We start from the raw sequence: 22,724 nt of genomic DNA on the forward strand, positions 1-22,724 counted from the left end.
AGAGAAAACTGGCTTTTCAGCGAGCGAAAGAGGAGAGACGAGAGAGGACACTGTCCCATGAGAACATGCCATCAGCATCCACTCCTCCTTCTGCCTCTCCATCCATCCATCCATCCGCCTCTCTGGGTCTGAGCTTGGCTCTCATGCAAGTTCTGATTTAGCCCCTTAAGTCTAAAAGGGTGGTGTGTGTGTGTGTGTGTGTGTGTGTGTGTGTGTGTGTGTGTGTGTGTGTGTGTGTGTGTGTGTGTGTGTGTGTGTGTGTGTGTGTGTGTGTGTGTGTGTGTGTGTGTGTGTGTGTGTGTGTGTGTGTGTGTGTGTGTGTGGGGGGGAGGGGGGGTTACAGCCTTTATGCTACAGCAGTTAGCGGTTAGCCTGGTGCACAGCATGAGATCAGCCCCAGACGAGCAGCAGCGACAAATAGAAATGCTGTTGGTAGCAGTGGAGAACCACAAGGGGACTGGAAGGAAAGAGGGGGGGAGGAGAGGAGAGGAGGAGACTCCCCCCGCCATCAGCACAAAAGTAACTTCCGGTTAAGTTCATTTCAGTGCAGATAGATGATAAGAGGAGACTGAGCTGGGTGGGAGGAGGAGCAGGGGGAAGAAAAAGGATGTATTTTGTACGAGGCGGTTGTGGAGGTGGAACAGAGGCCACTGAGCATAAGCATTGCGGGATGGTGGGAGATTGATGCAGGGGATGGAGGGAGATTGATGGGGGGGATGGAGGGAGATTGATGGAGGGAGGAACAGAGGGGAGGAGGGAGCTATCCGCACTTAAACAGGCGCCGCTCTGGCTGAGTCGACTTGCCGGAGCGTCCTGCGAGGCTCGAAGTGGCATGACCGGAGGGAGAGCACGCACACACATACATACAGACAGACGCACACACACACACACATCTATGCACTCCCATTTGCTTTCTCTCCGTCTCCCTCTGACAATCACACACTCCCCACGCACTCACCCGTCCTTGCTTACACATATAGACTAATGCATGTAGGCGCATGATTGCACACGTGCATCAGAAACGTTCGCCTCGCATGCTAACACACACACACACTCAATCATGTGCCTACTCACAGACACGCATGCACAAACACAATGTGGATCCACAGCCACGCTCGCATGTACACACACACACACACACAGTGGGTGCATCCACACATGAGCGACAAGTTGACGCCCGGAAGTCGGAAGTCCCGTCCACTCCCATGTTATAGGAAAAACCGGACCGGAACTTCCGGTTTCTAACTTAACATGGGTGTGTACGGGGCTAGCGTAGCGTAAGCGTAGCGTTTGCCGTCAGCATACGCTCATGTGTGGATGCACCCACACACACACACACGCACCCTCCACTTCACTTCAAAGTCAACAACTCGATCGGGCAACCGATGTATCATTAGTAGTGATTGCAGCCTTATCAGGTAGTCTGCTGAGTCATACCCCCCACCCCCCCCCCCCCCACCCCCCTGCTCCCACCTCCCTCACCTCACTTCCTCCTGTGAATAATCACATTAGCAAACGCACAAGGCTACAGTGACCGACCTCCTTCAATAATTTCTCCTTTGTTATCGGGATGCCCACTCTGCCTTTGAGCAACACAAGAAAGAGAGAAAAACTTTCATTTGGAAAAACATAAAGGCTACAAAACGCTCCAACTTGATCGGTGGGAAATTGAGCCAATGTACTACAAACTAAGCCTTGGAGCGAGCAGTGAAAAAAAAGGAAGCTCAGAGGAAGTGCATTCCCAACAGGACAGAGGACAGAAATTTAGATGAATTGTCCCAAGGAGGGAAGCCCCAAAGGAATGCCTTCATCATACGTTTTTTAAAGCACGTGTGCACGTACAGTACACACACGCTCTCACACACACACACACACACACACACACACACACACGCGCGGGACAGAGCAGCTACACCCACTAACCCTACTCTAAAAACCATAAGGCACCGAAAAAGTGTGCGCACTTGTGCCTAGTGTGTGTGTGTGTGTGTGTGTGTGTGTGTGTGTGTGTGTGTGTGTGTGTGTGTGTGTGTGTGTGTGTGTGTGTGTGTGTGTGTGTGTGTGTGTGTGTGAGAGAGTGTTTAGGTAGTTTGTGGACATTCAGTAGGTGTGTGCAAACAATGATACTGTATGAAACCAGGCGTGACCAAAGGGAGGAAGTAACAGCAACGCACACTCAGGGTGTATAGAGTGTGTGTGTGTGTGTGTGTGTGTGTGTGTTTTAAAATTGCACTTGGGTCCAGTTAATCAGTCACGGGCAGATAAATGCTTCCTTAGTGGAGCCAGGTAAAAGTGCCCAGTGATGAACGAGACCCAAGTGTGCCAGAATGTGTATAATAAGTCTAGTTTAGCAGACTGTATCCTTCTGTACTGTGCCATTTACTGTGGGCACAAAATTAGAAGACTGTACCCTTCTGTACCGTGGGCACAAAAATTACATCTTAATGGATGGCCTGGGTCTCCCCGCCCCCCTTTGAGAGTGTGAACATTTAAAATTGGGTTCTAAGAGTTAAATGAACACTAAGGATTTTACGGTGTACTTGCTAATTTTATTTGTAATTTACTTTGAGCACCAGATGGGCAGAGATTACCATGTCGCTGTGGGAGAGTTGAGAAATCACAGGAATGCAGAACGCATGGCCCTGAAAATACTTCCGTGTGGGTAAGGTTGCCAAAACATCCTGTTAACTCGCTTTGTGACCGTCCATAAAGCCCCACCCGTCTGGTACTGGCAGCAGGTTAACCCTACCGATGTCTGTTGGCTTGGGCTCAAAACCATCGAAGCCATTTTAACACATTTTTTCATTGCGTTAACCCCTAACCCTTTAACATAAAACACGCCCCCTAGTTTGCTCTTAGAAGCTGCAGGCATTAACCACTTTGTTTTATTACTGCTATTTTAAACTTCGACTATTTTTGGAAACATTTGAAAAGTTTGTATGAAGTTTGTATGAATATGTATGAGGGTCTCCTGCCCTGCCCCCCCCCCCCGCCGCATCCTATTCAGATGACGAACGCTAATCAGCCGCTATTCATGGTTGGCTGCTTTGATCAATCGAGATATCTAGCGAGCATTGAACCTCATTTTAATACATAAGATTACTTACGTGCGTTCGATATAGTATGAGAGCTGGAAGCATTTTATACCGGGCCTCGCTTTTATGAACAACATCAAATTTACATGAGGTTCAAGACAGATGGATCTGACAACACGCTGGGAGGAAGCGCTGCATGAAATTCAGTACGACGAAAAAAAATGGCTCTTTCCTCTAAACTGTTTTCATTTAATTATTATTTGATGACTTTGTACAATGTAGTGTTTTTGCTGTGTGACTGCAATAATAGCACATTTCTCATTTCCATTGATAATAACTTTATCTAAATAATACCCAAAGAAAAGGTAATATGCATTCATAACTTTTAGATTAAACTTTTATACATTTATACCTTTGGGACATAGGACACACCAAAAAGTTGTTTCCTAGTTAAAGACACCCTTTGGCCCTGCATGGATAATAAGCTTTAGATAAATGAGAATGCTAATTATTTGACCCAGGCCTAGCAAGAATGATTATTCTTACCTATCAGTGTGTGTGTGTGTGTGTGTGTGTGTGTGTGTGTGTGTGTGTGTGTGTGTGTGTGTGTGTGTGTGTGTGTGTGTGTGTGTGTGTGTGTGTGTTCCTACCTCTGACGACGGCGGTGACCTGGTCCTTGCCGACTCCCAGACGGTTCTTGACTTCGCAGACAAAGGTGTTGTTAACGGCTTCATCCACCTTCAGCACTGTCAACTTGTTCTGGTCTATGACCACAGTGTCTGGGATCTCCCCTGTCAGACTACACACACACACACACACACACACAGAAGAGCATGAAAGAAAGAATGTTAGCATGAACTTATTTGAGTTATTTGGCCAGGTGCGCATTGACTGCTAATGCGTTGCATCACCTGAACCTGTACACACAGAAAATCCAATAATTCTCCACCCAGTGAGCCCAAACAAAGAGTCCACCAGCAGTCCAGCATACTGTGTAAGGAACGTCGTCTCGGCCATTAACACAAAAAAAGTCCCAAACTTTCCCCTTTTCATATTTTGTCATGGCTGTCCTAATGCGTGAAAAGGGAGAGAGCGGGTGTGAGAGCGAGAAAGGTGGCCATTATTATTCTTGGGTTAAATCTAGAGTCCATTAGGAGAAATTATACAGTGTGATCTCCATCATGAAAGCACCGGGGCCAGAGAAGCAGCACTAACTACTCTAATAGAGCTGGGGTTCACACTGTACTGTACCTAGGAAAGGGAAAGAGAGCGAGCGAGAGAGAGATTGATGCTTTGGCGTTATAGTTCATATAACGTTCATGCCAATAAAACTTGAATTGAAATGACAGGGAGAGTGGGTAGAATGGCTGTGAGTGCAAGAGAGAGAGAGAGAGAGAGAGAGAGAGAGAGAGAGCTAGAAACAGAGTGAGAGAGAGACCGACAGAAGCATGTTAGCATAGCAGCTCGTTTGTACCGCCTGAGGGACAGCAACCATAGCAGTGACAAGCTTTCTCCCGACCTTTAATATAAAACCTTGTTTTTCCTCTACCCTTCATCATTATTCTTTATCAACTGTTCATCTGTTGTTTGTCAGGCTGCAGATTAGCAGCCTAATCACTCCGGTGAATTCTTCTGATATGATCATTATTATGAATTGAAATGAACCCCTCTTTTTTTTAAGCGTTTGGATAGCCGATCCAATGAAGGGTACAATGATGGATGGAGAGGGAGAGAGAGAGAGAGCGAGAGAGACTCAACTGGACGACCGTTGGAGGGAGGGAAGAGAGTGACAGACAGAGGAGGGGTCCATGTCCTTGTACTCACGTCTTCCATGTGACGGTGGTGGGGATGGGGTTCCCGGTGGCCTGGCACGTGAGCACCACATTGGTACGACCCACGTACCAGTTGTTGTCATAGCCCGCGATTGTCACCTGAGGGGGGACTGGGAAGAGAGAGAGGGGGAGGAGGGGAGAGAGAAAATAAATAATTGGGTTACACTACATTGAGTATGCCATTTTGGTTACAGTACATTGAGTATTTGGGTTATAGTACTTAAGAGTGGCTGGGTTACAGTACATTGAGTATTTGGGTTAGCGTACATTTGAGTATTCGGCCAGAGAGAAAATTAGCTTTTGTTTTGGATGGAAAATTAGCAAAAAGCGTAGCGTGTGAAAATATAAAAGGCGAAGGACTACTGTGTGTGTGTGTGTGTGTGTGTGTGTGTGTGTGTGTGTGTGTGTGTGTGTGTGTGTGGTTGGTCCATTTGTAGTTGAGATGATATGTTTTGCACTGAATTTTGAAAGTTTCTGTTCACCTGTCCAGGGACTACAGATGCATTTTGCAATCGTTGTTTGCAATCGTTGTTTGGGTTAATGTATTTTCTACATGGTCCCTGATAAAATAAACTAAACCTGTGTTGTAGTGTCTGATGAATGTCATCTTTCTTCACCCCCAAACACACCACCCTCCACTGAAGGAAATGGACTTTAAAAAGGCACAATATGGAAGTGCTGTCCGTGCCAATTATGTGTGTATACATGTGTGCCATCAATCCATCTGTCTCCGCGTGTGTGTGTGTGTGTGTGTGTGTGTGTGTGTGTGTGTGTGTGTGTGTGCACTTACATACTTTCCTGTTTGATGTTTTTTGTCTCACCATGTACAGCACTGTAATGTGCTTTATAAATAAAGTTTGATTTGATTTGATTTGTGTGTGTACTTGTGAGGGCCAAATGGGGCCAAAACAAGTATAGTATGATTCGAGAAATAGACAATTTCCTCCAGAAATTGTTTTATGGTCATTTTTAAAAAAGGGGAAAAAGGTGGATTTATATTTAGGTTGGGGTTAGGATGAGACATTTAGAGGTAAGGTTTAGGGGTTGGAGTTATGCCTGATTTGTACTTAGTTGTGCGCCAGTGTCACATACCGAAAATAGCTGATCTACAAGTACAAGCTATTTTCAGTTTTAGGGTTGAAAATGGCAACACATTGTAAATAACGGTATTCATAAAACTGCCGTCCTAAGATATTTATGTCCTTACAAGTATAGAAATACAAACATGTGTGTGCGTGCATGTTCTCTTACATTCCACAGCCAGTTTCATCTGAAAGCTCTCGGGCTTGGTCAGCGTTCGGTGAGACACCACACAGCTGATGTCCTTGCCGTTATCCGTCGCCTTAGGCACAAGTTTGTACTCGCTGGTCACCGTCACCGTGTTGTCGCCGCCCGCCTTGGACGCGGTGGTGGCGTTGCCGCCGGCGGTGGTCACCCAGGAGATCTGGGCGGCCGGTCGGCCGTTGGCCGACTCGCAGCGCGCCACCACCGCCATCTTTTCCCCCGCCACCACGGTGACTGTGGAGGCAGTGTTCTGGGGCTTGGCTGGAGGGACAAAAGATTGATAAAAAAACATTAATAAAAGACCTGAGGCCGATTCTACAAATGCCTTCTAAAATCAGTTGTTCTCACACTTTCAAGATTTTTCAAAAATAAATCAAAAAATAGCCAAGGCAAAAATCCTGGTTTTAAATTAAGACCAGGATTTTATGGGTTAATAGAACATAAATGTGATCATCTCTCATGATAATATTTAATATGGGTTTATAATTATACATGCACTGTGCATGTGCACATGCGCTGTGTGTGACCGTGCGTACGCAATTTACATGACTAATGGTTTTGTATCTTTTCCACTAAATCTCTCTCAATTTTAGAAATATTACACAGCATGCATAAGCATTTAGGTTTAGTGTGTGTGTGTGTGTGTGGTATGTGTTTTTATGTAATAATGTTTATAATGCAGTAAACTGTGTACATGATGCGATTGCTCAGCTATGAATGTATTTTGCAAAGCCTTGGCAAAGCAAATGTATCTTTATTCAATAAAGCATGCCGACATTTTAACAGAAATTGAATGAAACAAAACATCTCGCAAGAATACAGCAAGGAAAACACGCAATTAAGAACTCCATACAAATCCAGAGTCCCACATGGTTCTTCTTGCACACCCACTCACACAACAACCACCAAGTAAGGAAGAACAAATAGCAAGAGCAACCACAGATAATGAGTACACCCCAAATGGAGGGCAGGGAGATGAATGGAGGGGGAGAAAAGAAGAGTTAAGGGGTGGTTAGACAGTGACAGAGAAGAAAGATAGAGAAGATAAAGAGATGGAGAGAAAACAAAGGGAAAGTAAGAGAAAACGAGAGAGGAAACAACAGAGAGAGAGAGAGAGAGAGGGAGAAAATTAGAGCGAGAGAGAGAAACCAGAAAAGGAACAAGATAATGTGCACCATTATCGATAAGCGATTTGAAGCACCAGTCTGGTCTCAAACAAAGAAAATCCGAAATCTCTGCCTCCCAAAACGTGCTTCACCCGCCACCACCACCGCCCCCCCCCCCCCCCCCCAACCACCACAACCACCAGCGCTTCACCCCCCCCCCCCCACCACCACCACAACCACTTTCCCTGTCTTTCGCTCAGCCTCTCTCCATTTCCACTCGGTTACTTTCACAGTCTCTCTCTCTTTGTCGCTTTCCCATTCTCCCCATCTCTCTCTCTCTCTCTCATTGATAAACAATTATGACCACTGGCCCAGTACAAACACTAACCAAACCTTAAATCTCCACTGTGTCACCCCCTTCTCCTTTCCTTTCAATCCATTTCCTCTCTCTGTCTCTGCAGCAGCGGCACATTGATTAACAATTATACTTCTCTGTGAGGGCTACTTTTTCCTCTCGTCCCCAACCCTAAATCACTGCATGATCTGTCACACACTCACAATCCCTCCTGCTCTCTTTATCTGTCTCCCCATCTCTATCTCACACACTGCCCATCTCTGTCTGCCTCTGTGAGTGTGTCTCTTTCTCCACATCCATATTTCTCTCTCTCTCTCTCTCTGCCTGTCTCTCTCTCACTGCCCATCCTTCTCTCTGCACGCCTCCTCATCGCTCGTCCCTCTCTCTGTCTCTCTCTCTCTCTCTATCTGCCTGTCTCCTTCTCTCACTGCCCATGTCTCTCTCTATGTGGTAGCTGTGTGATCAGAGAGAGAGAGAGCGAGCGAGTGTGGGCAGAGGACATAGCGCTGACACCAGGCATGACAAGCAGCCAGATCAATACTCTTCCTGAGGGGAGACGGGGGGGATGAGGCCAGGGATGGAGATGCAAGGTCACAGCAATGGTTCCATTGCATTAACCAGAACACAATTGATCTGACAATACCACTTATAATAGCAATTAAACCTGGACGAGACATGCTTTTAACCAGGCCGCCATAGCCTGAGGTGTGGGGGAGGGGGGTGGGGGGGGGGGGGGGGGGGGGTACATACATGCACGTTATGTGGGTGCCAAGTAGCGTGCGCACACATAAATGCACACAATACTGTACACACACACACAGGCAAAGTACAGTAGCAGTTAGCCACTTATGCCCCATTCAAACATTGTGAAAATCTTTGCCAATAATGACCCAAGGCTATGTAAATAAGCAAAGGACAGACGTTCTACACCTGATCGTGCGACACAGACCCACTGGGAGATGAGCTGGAGCTGGACGCTTGATGGAATGCATTGAAGTCGAGATGAAACAGGCGGACAATACATATTAATAGCAATTCATATCTTTGAATGATTTCAACCTTTGTTAAATAATTGGTTCAGGGAAATAAAAAACACGTTTTCTCATCTTAGTTTTTTGATGTGCACACTATATAATTTCATTGAGATCTAAAGAGCACAGAGTACGTTTCTGGATTGCTGTTATAGAGAGAATTGTTTGATAGGCTGTCACTAATTGACAGCCTGGGGATAACAGTCCATACCGCCCTGTCAGAAACTTACTCTGTGATCTTTAGATACCTCAATAAAAGTGCATACTAGAAAGGAAAAGAAAACAAGAGATGAGAAAACAAAGCGTGATATGACTTCTTTTATTTTCCTGAACAAATCATTTAAGAAAAGGTCGCAATCATTCAAAGCCAGTGTTTATTCATTAAGCTTGTCCACCCGGCTCTCATTAACTTCAATGCATTCCATCGGACTTCCGACTCCAGTTTGCCTGCCTGTGCCGATGAATCTGGCAGCTGGAATTGCCGGTCGATGAAAGTGATGTATCTGTCCTTCCCTTATTTACATAGCCTTTGATAATGACATGCACTAAATAGGGACAGGGTGAAAGTGGTGAACAGATTCCTATTATATACACACGACACGTAGACATGCACATGCATACAGACACAATCTTATAATGAATCTGTATAAACACAATTTATGTTCAATAAGTAAATAACACACACACACACACACACACACACACACACACAGACATATATCAGTACCCAACCTACCTAGCATAACCAGGGAGGTAATGCCTTGCTCGTTTCCGATGGGGTAAGTGGCGTACTCGCAGACGTATCTGCCCTCGTCGGACATCTTGACATCTGTGATCTGGATGGCGGGGCTATTCAGGCTCGGGGGTGTCGTGGTGAAGGTTACCCGCCCCTTCTGGGGTGAGTCGGGGTAGTTGGCGCCGAACTTGGGGTGAAACACAGCAATGTTGATCCTGTCTCCTTCCTTGGGCTCGTAAATCCATGACACCTACAGGTTGGAGGAGGACAAGGGTTTAAATAAACTCATTCTCAGTCTAGGCTGCTGCACACGGACACCGTGGCCCTCGTTTATTATGGCTGTAATATCTGACGGGGCATCTTTTAAGCACTTTATGGCTACGGTGCTGGTGATGCAGGGGGCCAGTGAAATGCTGCCTGCATTACCAAAATAGCCATAACCATCATAAAGAATGTCCTCAAGGGTAGGATATTACAGCCGGAATAAACAAGTGCCGGCATTTGTGTGTGTGTGTGTGTGTGTGTGTGTGTGTGTGTGTGTGTGTGTGTGTGTGTGTGTGTGTGTGTGTGTGTGTGTGCGTGTGCGTATGTACCCTACTGACTCAAAAGTGTTCCTCAAAGTCATATACATTAATAAGAACAACAAAACAAGAGTGATTTTCAACATCACTCAGGTATTGGTAAGTAACCCCCTGGCATTAGCATGAGGACCAATGAAGCACAGCTAGCTGTGGGGAATTAACAGCATGATTTGGAGTGGATATTGATGATGCCCCGTTGCGTTGAAAGGTGTCTGCCGTGTGCCCTCCAGTGAAACCAAAGCCAGTATGCAGGCTCGCAACTCAATCCGGATTTAGATATAGCTGCTTTGATGCTCTCTGTTACCAAGATATAAGATAGGATGATTTAAACCTTTATTGCTTTACTGCTGCTGCTAATGGAACTAGGCACTTCTCATTTCATCGAGATGACACGTTCAAGCGGCCCTACAGATATAATATTAATATTCTCCACAAGACAATCAACTGATTGCAGCAATGAATGATGTTATTGTTCGTTTGGTGGGTTGTTTTTGTCTTTTCCCCTCCTGTTCTTCAGTAAGTAACGGTTTTTGATGTTTGTTTGTTTGTTTGCTTTGCTGTCATTAGTAAGGAAATTGAGCTTAATGATTGTTTTTGTGTGATGTTCTTTTGATGTGACACTTTTTTCCTCTTTAAATGTTAGACTAGCCAAATTATTTGTAAAAAGAAATCTCCCAATTTAGTCATTATGCCAATTAATTCCTCCCCACACATCTCTGTGTTGCCAGTGAGTGCCAATGCTGCTGTACCCTACTGGCTCACCTGCCAGTGGGGAGCCCCCAGCAGGAGGACGTAATGCCTCTCTGCTGACAGGCGCTGCCCCAGCCCATAGGAGTACATGCAGCAACAAATATCCTCCCTGATTGGCTTCCCTCACTCAAACACGGACAATAGTATTTGTATAGACGCTTGATCGAGTGTTTGTGCAGTGACAGGGGTCTCCCCATCTCTCCAACTCATTAGTAAATAGAAAATATGATTTCAGGCCAGGATACCAATTTAATCCAATCTGAAGAAAGAACCCCACATTAACCAAGATCATTTATCAAATTCAATTGCATAGTGTTCCAGTTCCAATTTTGTTTCAATAACCAATTTCACCTCTTTATCATTTATTTTGCATCTTTGAATCCTGTATCTCTCTCCTGATTGGATACAACTTGTGTCCGTCATGTATTTTCCGTTTACTAAAGAGCTAGAGAGATACTGAACCAACAACAAAGATATCAGAATATAGAGCTACTTAACACTTATTTTAACAAAACAAATATCACTTACTTACACCACCTTTAACGTTGATTAAATAAGTTGTGTCAGTGAGTTGTACACCTATTCATCCATTTACTCACTTGTTTAGGCTACATGGGAACCTGATACCAGCCTTGGCTTTGACTGCCATATTCGTGGGAGTATCAGCATGACTCTCCAGTGTAACCAAGATTCAATGATACACGGTTAGGGGACATTTGAGTAATTTTTCTATGTAGCCGATGCCGTCGTCCAGATGGACCGACTACAAGAGAGGAGGTACACAGCTAAGTGTTCATCTATACTACAGTAACTGAGAATGTAAACATTGACACCAGTGTTAAACTGGAGTTAAATTAACACACTTTACTGTGCAGAGGTTTAGTGCTTTGCTCACGGACATATTAGGGATTAAACCTGTGATGATTCAGAACAGTCTCTCTAATCTATACACCTACCCAAACACTCATGTCGATATTACACTGTTTTGTATGCTCGCCTGGCAACCTGACGTATATGCATTAGCGATAACTGACTCCCATCCAGTGAAAAAGATCATTGTTGTGAGCGAGACCATTCTGACTGACTATGCTGCTTTAAGAAGGCACAATGGAGCCATTTCGGCTGTGCATGAAACACTTCTATTTGCATTTCACACCACAAACCCAATTTAGTCGCTGTGAGATTGCAGCGCCACACATATCGTATGAAAGCCGGCGAAGAGGGGAGCAATCAACTTCTTAACAAAAGAGAGTGAAAAATACATTTCCATTTAATATCTTCTCACCGTAACTCTTGTCCTTGTTCCGTTATTGACAATTTCCATCTTACATCATCATTCTACGATCACAGCGATATTGCCCCGACCATTGAGGCCAAGACCCTCGTACAGTAACTCCCCACCATTTGGTCACGTCTAATGTGGGTGATAGGACCCTGGAGCTTATACTACTCTGGATAGGAAGCTATCACGCTGGATAGGAATGATGACCTAGGTATATATGTATTGACTGTATGTTGTCTTTTAACCACTGCACAAACAAAGTTTCGAAAGGAAAATAAAGCTGTTTGAATTGAATAGCTAACACAGCTCTCAAACATGCCATTGCAGATGATTCAACAAATTGCATGTTGAATTCTTCTTTACAACGGACAACTATATTCTTTGTTTCTTTGACTGAGACAAGCTCAAAATAGTCACGACACATCCAAGGGTTGAGTGCCTGTCTTCTCCTTCATGACCCACCATCTTCAATCTTTTTGACCCATGGACTAATAATTATGCACGAGGTGCAAGATTAAAAAGAACATACAGTATCTACGAGCTAACAATGCGTTGTATTGCATTAATAGCTTGTAGATCTGTTATTTCTTCGTATGTGACAACGTCCTACTGTGGAGCTTGACTGGCCTCCTCTATGCAGCTGGACGGACACGTACCGTACCGCGGCTCATAGACAAACAATACAGAGAACAGTGCTTCTCTTGGTAAAACACTAATTAAGAACTGAAATATAACAACCGTTTTGGCAATTGCAATAAGTTACACTATGGGGAAAGTAATAATACAATAATATATAACTTAATAACACGTTACTGCCCAACACTGAGCTGGGGACCCCCTGGGACCCCCTCAAGGACCCCTGGTGGTCCCCGGACCCTGAACGACTGTTCTAGAGGTAAAATATACTGAACCGTGACGTGAATGATGGACTACTAGAGTGTGTGGGTGTGCGTGTCTCTGACCTGTGTGAGCTGGATGCCTGTGGGGTCTGAAAAGGCACAACGCAGGTTGACCGTCTGTCCAGGGTAGGACAGCACCTCTGGTTCTACCTTCACCCTCTGACCTCTAACCCCTGTAGAACAAAAACAGAATATACATTTTAGGCATTTTTACCATTTCAATTTCAACATAAAATATAACAGAATGATTACTGTCAACATGTCCAAATTTGCTTTTGACTTCACTGTGGTGGACATGGGACAAACAAACCAAAACAAAAAAGGAAAAAAGAAATAAATGTTTGTGTACGATATACTGTATATATGTATGCATAGACATAGGTACAAGTATATATAAAACCCAAATGAAGCCTTGCGGTAGTTCAGGCAGGCACAGGAGTCAAGCCGGTCTCAACCTCCAACCGCATTTGGCCACGATCCTAATAGTTCATCCACTATTTAAGCAGACCAATGCTCACTCTTACAGTACATGGCATCTCCGCTGCTACCAGGAATGACAGCTTAGAGATAAAACTACATCCACCTCCCCACCCAGCCTCCTCCTGTAGTAGAATTTAGGTTTTCACTATGTCAGCATGCAATATAATGTTGGTTCATATTATTTCATGTTCTTTAATATCCATGTATCTTAAGGTTCTGCCCTATGAGGGGTTCTTATTTGTACCATCCGGTTCTTTTCATATCTGAGTATCTTTAGGTTCTGCCCTATGAGGGGTTCATATGTCTATTATTATTATGTCCATGTAATAACAGTGTACAGCTCTGCTTCGGGGGGGTTTGTGTTTGCAGTGTCATGTTTTCATAGATTGTTGTGGCGCATCACGGGAGCAGAGCCACACTGACACATTCAAAGAAATACCATTGCAATAAATGGTTTCATTGGGAGTGTGTCTAACTGAACATAAAGCCTGCAGTACATATTCGCCAAAAACTACAAAAAAACAAAAAGGTACATTTCATGGACAGCTTCAAAAGGTACATTTCATCATGGACAGCTTCAAGCAAGGCATCCAACAATACATGAGGCATATCGTTTATTTTTGTATTGGGTGTCTCCAGTGGGAATGAACCCCCTATTACTGTAGTGCTTTCTACCCACTCGACTACACAGGGAATGGAACCGCTAAAATGTTGCAGTGCTCCTTGACACACTGAGCTACGCAGGGCTATGAGGAAACTCTTTCTCTTCCAGGACTAAAGGAGGGGAAGAAGAGAGAGAGAGAGAGAGAGAACGAGAGAGAGAGAGAAACCAGGGGAAGTGTGGTGATGATAAATGAGGACAGTGGGGAGTTGTTTGGTAGAACAGAGGACGACATTAGCGAACACAGACAAGTAGGCCAAACCTACAGGAGTCTTACTGTGATTGTGTGTACTGCATGTGTGCTTGTGTATGAGTGTGTGTGCTGTGTGCATTTGTACGTACGAGGATGAGCCACACAGTACCCATGGATGTGAACTGGTAAATTGAGAGTAAAAGCAGCTGCCTGGCAACATAGCCCATAAATCTCATGGACGGTTTTCTGCTTTTCCACAACATGCCATTTTAGCCTGCCGACGCATTCCTCTGGAAAAGCAAGAGTAACCAAGAGTCTAAATAAAAAATACACTTTACTTGGTGTGCGTGTGTGTGACTGTGTGAGTGCGAGCGATAGAGTGAGCGAGAGAGAACGTGTGTGTGCGTCCGATTTTGTCTATGCGTGTGTTTGTGTGCATTTGCTTATCATGTCTGCATGAAAATGTAATTACTTGTATGAGTGAGTGTGCATCGGTGTATGTCTGCAGGATGCCACCTGTTTTAAGTAAAGAGGGATTATCTGTTGAAGTAGCCTACAACTTTAAATGCATGCCAGCCTGGTACGAGTCTGTGCATGCGCTAGCAAACTGAAGACACACATATAGAAACTCAATTTCCCCTAAGGACAAACAATTATTTGTGGAACTGGTTCCACCAGTTCACGCTCAGCACAAGCTGTTATGTTGAGACTAATGTGATCGGCAGGAATGATGAGGTATACACACATACACACACACACACAGAGACACACAGAAGCACGCACACACGCACGCACACACATGCGCACACACACACACACACACACACACACACACACACACACACACACACACACACACACACACACACACACACACACACACACACACACACACACACACACACACACACACACACACACACACACACACACACACACACACACACACAGAGAGATGAGAAGAAAGGGCATGGCTGTCTAGTGTTTTTTGACAAGCAATAAACACTGCACCTTGGCATCTCGGGGGAGAGATGCGATATCAATAGAGAGAAAGAAACAGAGGGAGAGATAGAATTGAGGGATTAATAATGAGCATAAGAGAGGAGAGAATGAGAAAGAGGAGAGTGACAGTGCAGGAGAAGGAGGGAAGGTTTTAAAAAACAAGGCTTTCCTAAGAATAACAGCGGCTCTCACAGGACCAACCCAATTTACAACCTCCAAACAACTCCCTTGGAACCACAGAGGAACCTCGGGATGACCACAGAAGAGCCCATGGGAGCCCCAACGCTGCTTTACTGGGCTGATCTCTCCCCTTCTCTAGAACTATGTCTCCCTTTGGTACTTACACAGTCAAATCCATTCAACTCTGAAAGTGTACAGATTTACCCAAATGTAAGGGTTAATTTGGGTCAATGTTTTCACTGTCAGGCATTAAATGAAGAATGCAGAAGGAAGTGGCCACGGGCACAAATAAAAAGGCGTACTCCCACTTATAATTAAACGCTTAACACACACACACACACACACACACACACACACACACACACACACACACACACACACACACACACACACACACACACACACACACACACACACACACACACACACACACACACACACACACACACACACACACAATCCTGTGTCAAACATGCCCACACTCTGATGTATGCATGCATGCACAATAGACAATGCTTGCGGATTGTAAACACAACACATACACAGGCATATATTGTCACTGTAGGGCAGAAGCCTTGGAACACAGGTTCTTTTTCCCCATTTCCTGAAAAGTTACGTTTTTTGGACATTCAAAATTTGCCCACCCCACCAGCGATGATAGGCTATGCTGTACGCATGTGCCTGTGGCATGCACATACATACACCAAAATGCACACATCTCACAAACAGTAAGGCGCACACACCGACACAAAAAAAACATCGACCTGCATGCACAAATCACCCACACAGGAGCACCCCCACAGGAGCACATCAAACGCAACGGCGTGCAGTCTCTCTGCTCTGAGACACGAGGGGCTGAGGTCTGTCTTACTCTACAGATGTTGGGCCTGTGATCCCTCAGTGTCTGGGGTGTACGCCGGAGATCAAGCCAGAGCCCCACTTCAATCTACCTGAGCTAGACTCGCTAACTACAGATTAGCTCAGGGAACGCAGGGCCTTGGGCTGAAGGCGAGAGAAAGATGAGGTGGAGGGTGTTGAGGGAAAGAATGGAGGGGGGTTGAGGGTGGGTGGATGAGAACCCCGGATTCCTCCTAGTCTCGTTTGGGGAGTATATGGATTGAGTGAAGCTTGCACAGAGTAGGTCATTACACCCGCTAGTATTGACAGCTAACACGCCTTACAGCTCTCCCTTTCATGTGTGCACCACATGCAGACAGGGCACACGCACACAGTCACACGCGTACACACACACACACACACACACACACACACACACACACACACACACACACACACACACACACACACACACACACACACACACACACACACACACACACACACACACACACACACACACACACACACACACACACACACACACACACACACACACACACACACACACACAGCCACAAGCCTTGGTTGTCTGTCATTGGGAGCCAATAAGAGCAGAGTCAACCTAGGTCATCTCCTGCCTAAGACAAGATGAAAGAATGGGTGGCCTTCTGAGACTGACACCCCCCTCCAGGGACATGATGAGACACATAGACACGCACACTAGACATACACACACAGATAACCACACGGACACACACACCCTCCCCAGACCCCAAACCCTGAAGCCCTGGAAATTGACAGTCATTAGGATGGCAGCACAGGCCCGAGCCCTCTGTGCGTCTCTCCGAGTGCTGAGGCTAGTATGCATTTGAAATAGTAATTGTCAGTATAAATATTTAGAGAGCCCTGGTCATATTAGAGAGAGGGGGGGATAAGACACGGTTCAAGGGTAGGATTGAGTGGAGGTGGAGAGAGAGAAAAACTGAGAGAACATAAGCCTTGTGTTAGTACTGCTCTACTTTGCCGTATCGTTGCAGGTAATGCAGGTAATGCATCAGACACACACACACACACACACACACACACACACACACACACACACCTTAGGCATTCGAAAAGTAGCACATCCATGTAAGTCAGTTCATGTTACCCATCATTATGTCTTTAACTCCCGCACAATGTGGGCCACGCACACACACACACACACACACACACACATTTGGTCGCTCATACAAACAGACACGCAAACTAACACAAAAAGACAGATTAACACACCATGGCCATGCAAAAGAAGACAAACCTGCACGTGTGCGTACACAATCACACATTAACACAGAGACACACACAGGCAATGTGCCGTGGGCACCACCGTATTAATAACACAGTCCTCTCTGATCTCTTGCCTGGTGGTCACGCTGACATTTACATACTACCCAGCATGCCTCTCTGCTGAGCAAAACGGAACAGGAAGGAAGGAACGAAGGAAGGCAGGAAGGAAGGAGAGAGAGGAGAAGAAAAAGAGGAGGAGGAGGCAGCACCGAGGACGAAGGGATGAAAGGAAGAGGAAAAAGAAAGAAAAGAGGAAAGATGGCCCAGGAATGCCAGAGCGATGCGAGGATGAGAGGAGAGGATGAGAGAGGAGAGGATGAAAGGGCGTAAGGCAGGAGAGGGATGCCAGGAATAGAGATGTGAAGCAAACGTGGGACCGAGTGAGCGAGAGAGAGAGAGGACGGGAGGGGGAGGGAGAGAGAGGCTAAGCATTAAGTAGGGTTCATAGGAGATGGAGACATTTAGGGAGAGGGGAAAGGTATCGTAGAATGGAGACGCAGAGAGACATTTAGGAGAGGAAGGGAAGGAGTGAGAGAGAAGAGAGAAAAGGTGAGGGAAATGGAGAGAGCAGGGAGAAGAGAGAGGGGTTAGTGGAGCTAAAAATGGAGAGAGGCACAAGTAGAGAGGGAAACAGAGCGAGGAGAGGCAGGTGACGAAGAGAAGGAGAGAAGGGGAGGAGGAAAACGTTGACTCCGCGCACACCTGACCTTGAGAACAAACACAGGACTCAGATGCTGAGGAGAGAGACAGAGAGGGAGAGGAGGAGAGCGAAATACAGTAAAACGAGAGTAAGAGAGCAAAAGTACAGAGTCTAAGAAAGTGCCAAACAGCGAGGCAGAAAGAGAGAGATAAGAGAGAGGGGTGGATGGAAAACGAGGGAGTGAAGATGAAAAGAATGAGAGAGAGAGAGAATGGGAGTCCGAAATCCAAATACTAATTTCGTTGTATGGGCCATTCGGAGCCGGCCGTGGCTTATAGAGTGAACATACGCTTATCAGCCCCTGACCGCCTGCCTGCTTGACTGCTTGTCTCCTAATAGCATTCATGTCCTCTGCCTGATCCCAGTTATAGCGGGGATACATACAGCCCCTATAAGGGAGGCGGGGGGTTCGAGGAGCGAGGCCTGTCACCTGGAATATCTAATGGCCTTCAGAGCTCGTTGCCTGGAGTCGCCCGCTCCATCACACCCCAGTGGCCCTGTGCTCTGTCAGCTCGCCTCCAATCAGCGGCATGATCGCCTCGCGGACGCTATAGCATGGACACTGTATTGTAGATGCGAGCAAGGGAAGAATGAGGTGTGAGTATGAGTGGGCTTTAATGTTGTGTGTTCGTGTGTGTGCGCACATACTTGCGTAGGTGCGTTATGTGTGGTATGTGAGTGCATGTCCCCCCGGCATGCAGTGATAAACAATAGAGGCTTTTCCATTCGTTTTGCCAGGTCTGTGCAAATGTCTTCATTTTTATTTGTTCTATTGTTTTTGTTTTTGCAGGGCCAACTCCTCTCTCTCTCTCTCCCTCTCCCTTTCTAAAAGTAATGGCTTTGATATAAGCAGCACGGCGTGTTGGGGCAGGAACATCACTATCCTGTCGTAATGAAGCATGTCTCAGGCCTGTGTCTCGCCGTTCTCTGTATAGTTTTCGTCATGCATAATCTTGTTTTTTTCCTCCTGTGTGGAAATTAGCACGATTCAGAGAATCTTCTACCTTTTCATAGTGTTTTTGTGCTCTGCCTCTGTGCGTTAGTCGACTCGGTGGGGGATGGGATCCAAAGGGGGTGGGGGGATTGGGGAGCACAGAAGTTACACTCAAATTAGTTTTTTGCTGCAGCAGAGGATCCATAATGTTCGTGTTTCTTAGGCTTAACAAAAACAAATGTGTGTGTATGCATACGCTTTAAAACATTGCTCACTGACTCACTGCAGTCATGTTTTTCAGACTTAATCCCAAGCGTGTGTGTGGAAAAAAAAGCTTCTGGAAATGTTTGTAGCCTAGCTAGTTAGCCAACGAGCAGTGGTTCCTTTATCACTTTGTTGTTTCCCCAGGGCAACGGTTACAAACGGGAAGTTCACCAAGGTTGGAACTTTTAGGACAGCAGTGTTATTGTTTACAGAATGAAACAGACTGTACTTCCAACCTTATTCAATCCCAGCCATTGTTCAGGACATAATGAGAGCTAGCTAGCTTCCCTGTTGAACAAGCCAACTCCATACAGTTTAGGGTAGGGTGACCCAGATGTCCTGGTTTGACCGGGACAGTCCCAGTTTGAACATTGGGTGTCCAGGCACTCACTGTCCTGAAAAAAATATCTGAAATACACAAATGTCCTCCTGTGTGGATTGCAGTTAAAGTTTTAAGTTTCCAGAAATTACAAAAGACATTGCTCATGTTCCTTTCCGTTTGCATTAACCTAAATTACAATCAGAAAACAAACAAACGGCAAACACGTAGGGGATTAAAACCGTATTGATCTGAAGGAGTGTCAATCAATAAAGCATAGCAACGGCTACTGGATGAGTGGTGTCAGTCTACAATGCTGTGACAGGACCACTATTAAAATCGATTGTTGCTTAGAACATGAGTTTGTCATTTATTGCAACCAGACCCTTGCTATGGTATGTGAAGTAAGAATGCCAGTGTGGGTTTGAGATTTTGAATATCTAGTCACAGACAGTATTTTTTATGATTTTTTTTATTTGCTTTATATCTACTGTATGAAAGTAGACATCTTCTTGATGTGTGTGTGTGTGTGTGTGTGTGTGTGTGTGTGTGTGTGTGTGTGTGTGTGTGTGTGTGTGTGTGTGTGTGTGTGTGTGTGTGTGTGTGTGTGTGTGTGTGTGTGCTACAGTGCTGCTACACTGTAGGTTAATAGCTGTTATCAGCTGCATTTTGGAACAGAGCTGACTTTAAGCTGCCTTCTGCTGCTGTTGCTACCCGACACTGTTGCTGCACCAGTTCTCTTTGACCTTCACATACTCTCACACATACGTACACGTTCTCACACAAGTATACATAATATACTGTACATGGACACACAATGACATTCACGGAAACTGCGTGCATGCCTGCATGCGCAAACCTTGTAAACACATGCAACAAAAGACAACACCTACATGGAAAAAATGAGCACATGTTCACCGACACTGCGGACATAACCATTGCGCACACAATGCCCCCCCCTTCACACACAGTGATTGCATTTTCACTGACATTGCACACAGCCCGATACCATAGCTATGTCTCACAATTTCTCCCTCGTACATACATGGACTACAAGCATGCACAGGTGCGCATAGTGAGCTCACATTCACCAACAGTGCATCGCCCATCCCACACACACATTTTAGGCCTTCCACGCTGTGTGCGGGGGTAGTTGGTATGCAGGGAGCCAGGTCGGGAACGCGGGCTCTGACAGGCAAGGCACTTTGACACGCCGAGAATAAAACCAAGAAATGAAGACTTGAAGCGCGTGGGGCCTAGTATTTTTCATTGACCTTTTCACTCAGCTCTCTCTTCTCTCTCTTTCTCTCTCTGTGTCAAGGGGCAATCAATAACCACATATTGGGAGAAAAAGGCTCAATTGTAGACACAGATACGCTACGATGATCCTTCTCCAATGACAGCTCCACTACAGCCTTTTCCTTTTAATGTTAGCCTTACGCACTGCTGGGGCGGGGGGGATGACATTTGCCCCTAGACCAGAAAAAGAAGAATTTCATCATGTGGATCTCAAAATCCACATGGGAACCATATGGTTTCATGTGGGCACTGGGCAGCCTGTGGCGTCAATCTATGACGAATCTATAACTATGTGCGACTTCAAATATGGGCAAGGTTTCAGCCTGATTAGAACTCCGCTGACATCCATTATAAAACATTCAATATTTAAAAAAAATATAAAACGTATGTGATTAAAAAACACACGTGGGTAGGGGTACTAAGCTGGCCTACTGGCTGAGTGCACAAGAAATGTGGCGCTCATATGTCGAGCGGTTTGCGAAATTAGCTCCGGACAACCACAGACAGACAGACGAGATACACAGACAGACACACAGACCGACCATCTTATAGACGTTTAGACTGTAAAAAGATAGATAACAGTGCATCTGCATAGTGAACAAACTGAGGTCATGTTGGAAGGGAGAAAATAAAAAAAATCTCATTAGACGCAGACGAACAAAAGAAAAACGAGGAGAGATGTTACAGTGAGGTTGCAATAGGGTGAAGCGGGGGTGGCGGAGGGGGGCTAACCTCTGTGATGCAATATTAATGACAGGGGAAAGAGGGAGGAGAGGGTTGGGAGAAGCTAGATTTCACTGTGTTTCGCCTGTGTGGTGATGAAATACTGGAAAAGTTTACGCTGAAAAAATGAGGGACAGTGGGTGGGGGGGAGGGGTGAGAGAAGAGATGAGAAGAGATGAGAAGAGGTGCAGAGGTCTGGGTGGGTGAGATGGGACCTCTGTGTGTGTGTGTGGGGGGATGAAAGGACCTGGATAGAAGGATGGAGGGAGAAAAGGAAAGGCTTCAAAGTGGCAAGTGAACAGCTGGAGGAGAAATCTGCCATGGGAGGAACAGGTGTGTGTGTGTGTGTGTGTGTGTGTGTGTGTGCGCGTGTGTGCGTGCGTGCGTGCGTGTGCGTGTGTGTGTGTGTGTGACCATTTACTGTAGGTCTGCATGCATGCACAATTTGCACATGCTGTACAGTATGTACACCTGTCCATGTGATGTGCACATGCAGTGCGTTGGTGAGTATGTACATGTATATTCTGATGGTGTGTGTGTGTGTGTGTGTATGTGTCAATGCACATAATGAGTGCACAGGCTATACTGATATTAATCATAATCATACCCCTGGCAGGGATCAGGAATTAATTATTCCATGAATAAACATACGTTGACTAAAACCCATCCTCCTCGAAAACCCACTCGAGCAGCAAGCCAAGCAAACCAAAAATCTCCTCTCCTTCACATCAGCCTCCCGTGCACTCGGTGCGACTCGGGTGGGCGATATTATTTTTAAGGGATATCACAATACTTGTGGACCAAAACGGTGTTCATTAAATTGTCACATTTAGAATTAATTGACACCGATTACACATTCCTCCAGTAACGTGCCTCTGTGTTTGTTCACTGAAGCTCTGAACAAACACA

At 45.5% G+C, this 22,724-nt stretch overlaps 1 protein-coding gene across 2 annotated transcripts in view; it reads right to left on the reverse strand.

Moving 5' to 3' along the window:
- The window catches only part of LOC311042612 (poliovirus receptor homolog), a 134,629-nt gene that overhangs the window by 78,395 nt on the left and 33,510 nt on the right, over positions 1-22,724 (reverse strand). For both annotated transcript variants that reach the window (XM_084053439.1, XM_084053438.1), the window contains exons 2-6: positions 12,955-13,064; positions 9,380-9,629; positions 6,119-6,412; positions 4,860-4,977; positions 3,686-3,834 (exon numbers count right to left, since the gene is read on the reverse strand). In XM_084053439.1, the coding sequence (XP_083909565.1) occupies positions 3,686-3,834; positions 4,860-4,977; positions 6,119-6,412; positions 9,380-9,629; positions 12,955-13,064 (921 nt within the window). The remainder of the gene's footprint in view (positions 1-3,685; positions 3,835-4,859; positions 4,978-6,118; positions 6,413-9,379; positions 9,630-12,954; positions 13,065-22,724) is intronic.

The sequence above is a fragment of the Gymnoscopelus microlampas genome, assembly GCF_963454915.1.
Source record: "Gymnoscopelus microlampas genome assembly, chromosome: 3".
Classification (NCBI taxonomy): Eukaryota; Metazoa; Chordata; class Actinopteri; order Myctophiformes; family Myctophidae; genus Gymnoscopelus; species Gymnoscopelus microlampas.